Here is a 9,970-nt window from a genome sequence, read left to right as displayed (position 1 = left end):
GTTTTCCTGCCTCGCCATGGATCAGAGGGAGTTTCTTCTATCTTTGGTTTCCAACCTCCAACGACGACTACGGTGGAGTTTTCCTGACGTTTCCGATTCCATTCTATCCGCCATTTCGCCCGCGACTCCTAAATCGATCAAGGCAATTGATTGGATGAGCGAGTACCAGTTACAATACTCTGATTCGTCGTGCATTGAGTTTGTCAGCCTATTGCAAGCTTGAAGGGAGGTACCCAGGAGTTGTTAGCGTCGTCTATATGAGCTGGGAGCTCGGTTTTTCTCTGACGATTGCTTGAAGGGAGGTCTCCAGGAGCATCTTTGTGTCACGGTAGAGAGAAGGAGTTTGATCTCGATTTGAGTTGTGGAACATTTTTTTTACCTACAATTTTAATATAAATTGTTCAGATCCAATGATCTGATTACTTTTATTTACAATTTTGTTCTTCTATGAAGTTATGCATTCAATTTCCTATTTTAGCTACTAAATCTGTTTGAAATCTTTTCTTAAGATCAAAAATATTTGATGTCTGAGCTAGATTTGTTACAATTTGAATTGCTGCTGATTCTAAAATTAGGGATACATGTTGGAATAGATGTTTCCGAATTTGTTTAGTGTAATTCAATGAGAGATATTCTGAATTTTAGTGGTCATATTTGTTTTACAACAATTACAGGAACATAACCTATGTTGCAATATAACTCAATTGATTTGACTTTGATCTCTAAAGTTAACTGAAGAAGAGCTTATTATTGTTTAATTGTGAGTAGAATTGTAGTACATTTCTGTTCATAGTTGTCATGAGTTATCATTCTCTGTTATACAACTTTCATATATCTATTTTTAGTTTAACCAAAACCAATTTCCCAAATTTTGATAAGAAACCCCAAAAATAGTTTTAAATCTAGAATTTACACAAACAAATTAGTTATCCCTGAAAAAAATACAAGTTGGGACTCCTTACTACAACTCTCTCTTGAGTTTTAATGTGTTCTCAATCATAAATAATTTGAAGTGTCATGTGACATGCAAAGAAGGCGACACCACCCAGCCATCACCTGATTTTGTAGCCCAGCCTCAGCCTGACCTAGCTCCAGCAGAGGAGGCCGAGATACATGCATTCATGGCTGATCTTTTTGGGCTACCCCCGCCTCTAGTCCCTCGTACTTTATATGACCGAGTTACTCGACTTGAGACATCCATGACGAGTCTTCGACAGGATATTTCCAGTCTTAGAGAGGCGGAGCAGACTCGTCATACTGAGTTGATGAATATGTTACGATCTTGGGGTTCCGACCCTTCTTCCTCATCTTCTTAGTAGTTTAGTTTTTGACTGATGTTATTTAGTGTTCACTTTAGGTGTTTTATTTCACTTATCACGTTATGCTGACCATTTCAGTAGTTCATACTGACCTGATGCTATTTGATTTTCACTTTAGTTACTAGATGTTTTAGTTCATTTATTAAATCATGCTTGCATTTTCGGTTGTTTTGTGTTTATTGTCTTCAATAAAGGTATCAGATTTAGGGGGAGAATCAAATTTCAAAAACAATTAGAAATTTTTCTTAAAAATTCCTTAATTTTTTAAAAAAGTTCACTTAAGAATTTGTTTCCCCTTACTTTGAAAAAGTGGACTTAGAAATATTTAATCAAAAATTGTAAAGAAATTTTCCCTGAAAGATTTATTTTACAAAGTCCTACTTAAAAAATAATTTTGCCAAAAATTTGACTTACAAAATACTTTTAAAAATTATTTGACTGAACTTCTTTTCAAAACCTTTCCCCAAGTCTAAAATATATAAACTATTTACTTTCAACTAATTTTTGTATTACTATATGGCATTACCTTTCTTATGTTTGTATTTCCTTACCTTAGTTTTTTTTTTTTTTATGAATGCCAAAAGGGGTAAGGGTTAATATAGAAAAACAATAAACAAATCTGATCACGTAAAATAAATGCAAAACCAACTTAGATTATTTGTTTACATTTTTAATATTGTCTTTCAATATTATTTTTCTAACTTTAACCCAGATTATCATTACATCAAAAAAAGGGAGAATATTGGTGTAATTTGCATGAATGATTTAACTCGGGTTTTGATGAATGACAAGTGAATTAAAGTTACGGTGTTATGTGATCTAAATATTTTACCAAGTGTGCAGGAGTTGACAGGTCTGAAGGACCTGACACTAGGCTGAAATCCAGCTAGGTCCATGAGACCTGATAGCCAGTGGGAAGTTCAGATAGATCCACGGGACCCGATATCTAGCTGAAAGTCCAGTTGGGTCTGCGGACCTAACAACTAGTAAGAAGACCTGGTGGGTCAAACGCAAGTTAAGCGACTATAGTTGATAAGTAAGAGGTGAGCAACTGGAGGAGAGATCTAGTGAGGACGCGTTCTCGGTTGAAAGAACTGTAGGCGTCAGCCCAACTTAGGTCTATTTGGGAAACCTAAGTTGAGACCTTGACTAGATCCTGATTTTGGGAGGACATGATTTAATTACTACTCCTAACTTATTATATTGTGCTAACTCTATTTTGTAGGATAAATATATTTTTATTTGCCTGAACTAACTATTTTTTGCAGAAAGGAAAACTGTGAAAAAGGGGAGCCTGACTCCGCGCGCCCGGAGCTGGTATGGGGGCCTAAACCAGCTCGTCCGGGCGAGTGCCACAGGCACTTGGGTAGTCCTGGTGCCCAGAGCTATTCCAGGCGCCCGGACTAGAAAAGTTATCCCAAAGCTGAGTTGGAGCATAACGACTGGCCGAACCCACGTCAACGGTCCAGGAGCTCGAAAGGGGTCCAGGCGCCCGGAACTGGATAAACTTCGCGAATGAAATTTCGACGAGAGATCACCACGTTAGTAACGATCCAGGCGCCCGGAGGGGTTCCAGGTACTCGGAATGGGCCTATATAAGAGCATTACCAGCAACTTCAGCATATCAACTACTATAAGTTTCAATCTTGCGTGCTGTTTCGAAAAAGCTCCGACGACACTGAAAGGCTACTCCAATGTTCGAAGAACGAAAGATTCCAATTTCCTTTCTGTTTATCTGTAACAACTAATTTCAGTTCTTGTATTCAATATTTGTAACTAATTATTCGAACTGATAATGATTGTTCAACGAAAGCGATCGACGATCGTGGATCTTGGAGTAGAAGTCGTCATAGACTCCGAACCAAGTAAAACTATCTTTATTAGCATTATTTTTTTAACTTTCATTATTCGTCGCGTAACTCATTTTAATTCATAATTTTCGACGAACGCTATTCCCCCCCCCCCCCCCTATAGTGTATTTACGGTCCTACAAAAATCTCATCTTAGACTACCTTTATTTCTTTTAGCATAATAACATCACCCTTATACTTAATTACAAAGTTTGTTACATCTTATCTCATGGTAAACCTATTAGTCCCTTAACATTCCAAGATAAGAATTTGAGATGTGTCAACATGGGTACTTTGTACTTCAAAACAACAAAAGGAGATAAGGGTGCTTAGCCAACTAGTTGAGCCATGTCTAAGCCATATAAAATATAATAGAGCCAAAATCTATATCCAAACTAGAGCATTTTAGTCCACCTTATAATTTTGGTTTGAATTTATAGTTTAGCTTAAATTTTAATATATATATCACAAAAGTTAAGAGAAAAAAGTTCCAACTTAACTCAATTTAGTAGTCAATAAATCAAATAGATTTTTTTATACAAGATATCCATGATTAATTTCAACGTAGACATCTGATCTCACCTACCACTTGCCAAACAAATTCAAAAAGGACGATGACTCTTGACGTGACGCCCCAGCTTCACCAATAGGTCCATCATAGTTAGCATGCCTTGTGTGATTGAACTCTAGTTGTTTATCTCTTACCACACCATATTAAACATACGACTTGTTAATTTTTTAGGTATTTAATTAAGGATTGAGTCTTTGCTTCGGTGAATTAACAAATAAATTTCTCTTAATATGTGGTTGACCTAAGAACTTTTGGTTGATGACCACTTGCTGCGAGTGCTTCCAGATTTATCTTAGTGGTCGATGAAAAACTTTCGTGGGATTAAGTTGGTCATCACCAGGATTAGTCGGCATAACTTGACACATGGTGCCAAAAACACCAAATAGATGTTGAGTCAAGTAACACAAACCTAGGGTTACCAACCTCGCCTTATGAAAGTTTCTCACTTACCATTAGGATAAATCATGAAATGTTCACAGCAGGATGACTTAGAAGCCTAGCATCTCGTGCTTGTATACTCCATTTGGAGGAAAATCTTTATAAGTGCATCATAATTAGGGATTGAATTGTCAGTACATAGGTGATAACTTGATACTCTTCCATTGCATTGCAGTCTATGGGCAAAAATAAAAAAAATATATTGGGTGGTTAAATTAATTGAACTAGTTCAGTAGAAATATATGATCAATATTATTGGATGAGTTAAAGTGGTTACGAAGTAGTTAGATGATTAAGATATTCAGTAGATTAAGTGGGCAAGCATGTCTAGCCCTTTAAAATTAAATATATATATATTTTTTAATAAATTCGTAATGGATATTTATTTTAGTTGTCTCGAAAGAATAAAATCATATAAAAAAATTGTGCTAGCGCAACCAACGCAAGATAAACTATAGTTTTGAAGATTAGATTCCCTCATTTCACATAAAATATATATTTATTTTTAAAAAGGTTTTTCTCAAATAATTTAATATTATTTATAGTTTAGTTTAAATTTTAATATATATATATATATATATATATATATATATATATATATATATATATATATATATATATATATATATATATATATATATATATATATATATATATATATTTCACAAAAGCTAAGAGAAAAAAGTTTCAACTTAGCTCAATTTAGTAGTCAATAAATCAAATAGATTTTATATATATATATATATATATATATATATATTAATTTCACAAAAGTTAAGAGAAAAAAGTTCCAACTTAACTCAATTTATTAGTCACTAAATCAAATAGATTTTTTAATACTAGATATCCATAATTGATTTGGACGTAGACGATCTGATCTCACCTTCCACTTGCCAAACAAATTCCAAAAAGGACGATGACTCCTGACTTGATGCTTGATGAAGTGTCCCAATAGATGCCTGGTGAAGTGTCCTAATAGATTAATCATAGTTACTGTTGAATATATGTGAATAGAAAAGAGACAGAGGAGGATATATAGAAGTTTTATTATGAATGAGATTTTAGTCTCACATTAGGAGTTTCATAGTATTTTGGTTGATTTATATTGATTCATATGCATTAAGAATGTGAATAAATATATGGGAAGAAGCTCTCTCTCACGTGTGGGTGCATAGGGGAGGTGTAAATTTAGGACTCGTATTGCACTGAACCATATTGACTCGTATATGAACACGACTTGTGCGCATCGAATGCCGGATCGGCCGGGGTAAAATTTGTCTAAGTGAAACAACTAACATTTTACCGCTGATGAGTGAAACGGTGGGTGTTTCACTGCTCGGCGAGTAATGGTCATTAATTGACCATTAACGCTGCCGTTGATCTTAGGTCTCGGTCAGCTCGTCCGGTCGGTCTCTTCGACCGCCTGACCAGCCTCTCTGACCACTCGGCCTGTGTCCTCCCGACCGACCTATAGCTAGGCCTGCCTACTCGCCTGGTCGACTGTTTGTCTAGTCGAGCTTGCTCGGCCTTTCGGCAACACAGGCATGCATCTCAACCGATCTGCTCGTTCAACGACTTAGTCTGATCTGCCGCTCTTCGGCACATAGCAAAAATCAGCCTCTGCTGACAGTCTGAGATTATCCACTCAGGTCATCTCGACTGTAAGTTAATTTAATTCAATGTAATTTAAATTCAACTAATACCCTATAAATCTCCGGTAACATATTGTTGCTTCCAACAGTTAGTGTGCCCTGTGTGATTGAACTCTAGTTGTTTGTCTCTTACCGCACCACATTAAGTATACGACTTGTTAATTAGTTTTGTAGACATTTAAGGATTGAGTCTTTACTTCGACGAATTAACGAATGAATTTCTCTTAATATGTAGTTGACCTAAGAACTCTTGGTCGATGGTTGTTTGCTGTGAGTGCCTCCAGATTTATTTTAATGGCCTATGGAAAGCTTTCGTTGGGTTAGATTAATTAATCACTACTAGAATTAGTCGGCATAAACTAGACACATGGTGCCAAAAAAACTAAATAGATGTTGAGTCAGGTAACACCGAACCTGGGCTACCAGCCTCACCTTATAAAAGTTTCTCACTGACAACTAGGATAAATCGTGAAATGTTCACAGTGTGGTAACTTAGAAGCCTAGCATCCCGTGCTTGCATACTCCATTTGGAGGAAAATCCTTACACTAATGACAACTTGAATCGTGAGTGCCTAGATGACAACTTGACACTCTTCCGCTACATCGCAGCTCGGGGCAAAAATAAAAAAATAATTATTGGGTGGTTAAATTAATTGAACTAGTTAAGTAGAAATATAGAATCAATATTATTGGATTAGTTAAAGTGGTTACGAAGTAGTTAGATGATTAAGATATTCACTAGACTAAGCGGGTAAGAACGTCTAGCCCTTTAAAATTAAATTTATATATTTTTTTAATAAAATCGTAATGGACATTTATTTTAGCTGTCTCCGAAGAATAATATCATATAAAAAAAAACATTGTGCTACGCAACCAATGCAAGATAAACTCTAGTTTTGAAGATTAGATTCCCTCATTTCACATAAAATATATATATTTATTTTTAAAAATGATTTTTCTCAAATAATTTAATATTATTTAACGTATCCTAGAGTTATAAGCAAAGAAAAATTAAAATATTAAAAAAAATACAAGTTGATTCTTTTTGTTTTTTTTTGTTTTTGAAAAAAATGCATTTGGTTGTAAAATTATCTTTCTTTAAAAAATTTACATACATTTTAAAAAAATATTTCAAACTTAAGAAATTCAAGTAGGCATGTGAGAGGCTCAAATTAATATTCATTCTCCAATCATTGCAAGAACAGCAACAAATTAATTAATTAATTAATTAATTATAGCAGTAGAATCTTTCCATACATGAACGCATCTGAAAATCTTTACCGCCAGCTACAATTCGCGTTTTCTTGCTAATTATAGCAAGCAATCCATGAAACTTAACCACGCGGGCCGCATCTTCGATTCCTCCTCGGCTTGCTTCGAGCAAGAAGCCGTCGCCGCCGACCCCGAACCGGAGGAGGAGGAGTTCGATTTCTCTGTTTCTGGCTTAAGACAGAGGAAGAAGTTTCTCGATCCTAAATTGATGAGCTTTTCTTCAGGATTCAGACCTGATAATTCGATTAGAGCCAATGAGAAATCGAAACGAATGGATCGAGCTGAATTTGACGATCGATCGAGGTTTAATTTTAATTTTTTTCCTTACATTCGAGGCTGAACTGGGAGTAATGGAGCCCGAAGGCCGAGGGTTCGGCGGCCGGCAGCGTCGGCCGCCTGCCCTCCCTGTCGTAGCGCGCCAGCGCGGCGGCCACCAGCTCGCCGACGCTCCACTCCGTGGACGCCACTACCTGCACGGGGCCCAGGCTCCGCTGCACCGCCACGTTCACCAGCACCTTCGCCGGCACCCTCGTCGGCGACGACGTAGCCGCGCCGCGGCATAGCAGCTCGGGCTGCGTCTTCGGCCGCCGCATCTGGCGGTGCTCCGGATGCGCCGCCGCCGCCGCCGCCGCGTGGTGGAACGATGCCGAGCGAAGACGAGCGCGCGTCGGCCCTTCCGGCTGGCCGCCGCGCGGGTTCTTGGGCTGCGAGCAGTGGGGCGAGATGGCGGCGGCGGACGACGGCGAAGCCTTGGTCGGAGTCATCGGCCGGCCGTCTCAAATTAATTAAAGCACGTGTGTTTTTTGCACTAAGAAGAGAGGAGAAGAGAAGTGTGAGAAAGGAAGGAAGTGGCTTCCATTGAATTTAATGGCGAAGAAGAACGGAGGGAGTCGAGTCGTATCTGGGGGAGCTTCATCTCGACTCACCTCCCAAAGCTTTGGGATGAAGTAAACTGTCGTTTCTCCATTATTATCTCTATGGATTATTATCTCTATGGACTCGAGTCTACACTGACTGATCGAGGACTGCTCGTGCCCGTCGAGCCCACCACCCACTCAATCATCGATCATCAGGCCGCGCCGCCAACCCGGAAGCTTCCTTCCTTCGTTTTGCTACAGTGGGATTACGTCAACAGTCAATCATTAATGAAGCGGTCCATGCTGTCGCCGGTCCGAATCGACAGGACCGGACCGGGCCTAGGGGAGGAGCTAACTGAGCCGTTGGAGTCCGATTGAAGGGCCCTACTGCCACAATGATTACAGAGGTATGGACAGAGATACACGCATCCGAATTCCGAACCCGATTTTTTTTTTAAAAAAAATATAATTAAAAAGACGTTTTAAATTAGGTAAATTATTTTAAAGAAATTAAAATAACGTTCCACATCAGTATCCTCATCCAAAATCTAAAATTTAAAATAAAAAAATTATTTTATTAAATTTAGATATCTATTTTTCACCACATAATATATCAGTTTCCCTATAATTTACCATATATTTATTTTTTTTATTATTTTTCTCTTTCCTTCCTATTTTTTATTATTAGATGGAGGAAAGAGATAAAGGAGAGAGAAATTTTTTATTATTAGAGGAAGGGGAGAGAAATTTTATATTATTAAAGGGAGGAGATAGAAATAATATTTTAATGTTTAGGGAATGGATTCCATTCCCTAAATTTAAAAAATTACTATTTATAAAATGTATATTTAGGGAATGAGTAGGGTATCTGATGTGGATGTCTGATGTGGATGTTTTTTTAATATAAAATATAAAATTTAAGGTAAAAGTTTAATTATCTAATAATTAAAACAACGTTCTATTAATATTTTAAGAAGATAATAATTACCGGATCATGGATCTATTTTTTTTAAAAAATATATAATAATAATTTTGATAAATTTAAATTAATGTTAATTAAAATTAATAAAAAAATAGCGATTTAAAATTAATCTAAAATGAGTTCAGATGATTAGACACGAATTTAAAATGTTACGACGAAATAAAGAATATCTTAGATATAAAATATCTGATGCTGTTTTTATCCTATCCGAAAGTGTGGAGTTGGAAAATTGAGGGTTGGCGGCTTCAATTTATTTTATAAAATAAAGTGCGTCAGTATTGGGTCAGGAAAGAAGTATATTGGTCCTTCGATACTTAAGTTAGTTATCGAAATATTGAGAAAAATAGAGAATAATAGTAACAGTAGAATTCAAGAATAACGTATATCTCTATTGGTTATGTACCCCCTTTATATAAAATCATAGTAGGTAACGTGCGCGTCCCCTCGGGGCGGTGCGATGGTTAAGGCATGGGGTGTTGCCACATGAGGTCTTGGGGTTGAAACTTGGTATGACCGATCATAACCTCCCCCATGTCTTGGCTATTTGCACTAATGGTTAGTAGCCACCCATGATTTACCTCCTCCGTGTATATCTTGATACGACAATAGAAGTTTCAGCCGTACGATTTGTCCGTCGCTCATGCCTCATGTCAGCGGTATTATCTCCCAAAAGGATGTCGAAAGATATTACAATGATCTCGTTGTTTGGTCGAAAGGGGTAGCCGTTTGCCCGGGACTTTGCTCTGTCCGCGATTAAGTCTCATTGTTTGGCGGAGCGGAGTAGCCGCTCGACCGAGACCCCTCCGCTCTGTCGATCTTGGTGACTCCTTTATATAATGGTTTTATAGTACCTGTCTTTCCTCCATTCGGACAGGTTAGTCGATCTCCCTTGACGTCCTATTGCCCTATGTCAAATATCGACAATCATACGAATCATCCCAAGCCGAAAGAGGATCAGCTCAGATCCATCTCTTATCGTTCGGAGCTGATCGCCCGATCAACTATTTCCATTATTTTATGTTAAATCCG

General features: G+C 37.4%; 1 protein-coding gene across 1 annotated transcript; it reads right to left on the bottom strand.

Annotated features, from left to right (window-relative positions):
* Window positions 1–6,994: 6,994 nt before the first annotated feature.
* LOC122020324 (uncharacterized protein At4g22758-like) lies at window positions 6,995–8,047 on the bottom strand. Its single transcript, XM_042578206.1, has 2 exons — window positions 7,431–8,047; window positions 6,995–7,335 (listed from the first exon to the last, which is right to left on the bottom strand). The coding sequence occupies exons 1-2, from the start codon at window positions 7,864–7,866 to the stop codon at window positions 7,142–7,144; spliced, it is 630 nt and encodes a 209-aa protein (XP_042434140.1). The 5' UTR covers window positions 7,867–8,047; the 3' UTR covers window positions 6,995–7,141.
* Between the last annotated feature and the right edge of the window lie 1,923 nt (window positions 8,048–9,970).

The sequence above is a fragment of the Zingiber officinale genome, chromosome 9A (assembly GCF_018446385.1).
Source record: "Zingiber officinale cultivar Zhangliang chromosome 9A, Zo_v1.1, whole genome shotgun sequence".
Lineage (NCBI taxonomy): Eukaryota > Viridiplantae > Streptophyta > Magnoliopsida > Zingiberales > Zingiberaceae > Zingiber > Zingiber officinale.
This window is presented reverse-complemented; position numbering and strand designations above follow the sequence as displayed.

Excerpts from the sequence above, each read along its gene's own strand:
- LOC122020324 (XM_042578206.1), bottom strand. The coding sequence starts at position 7,866 with ATGACTCCGACCAAGGCTTCGCCGTCGTCCGCCGCCGCCATCTCGCCC. Across the intron at positions 7,336-7,430 it reads CTCCCAGTTCAGCCTCGAAT|GTCTGAATCCTGAAGAAAAG; the intron begins GTAAGGAAAAAA and ends TCGAATTATCAG.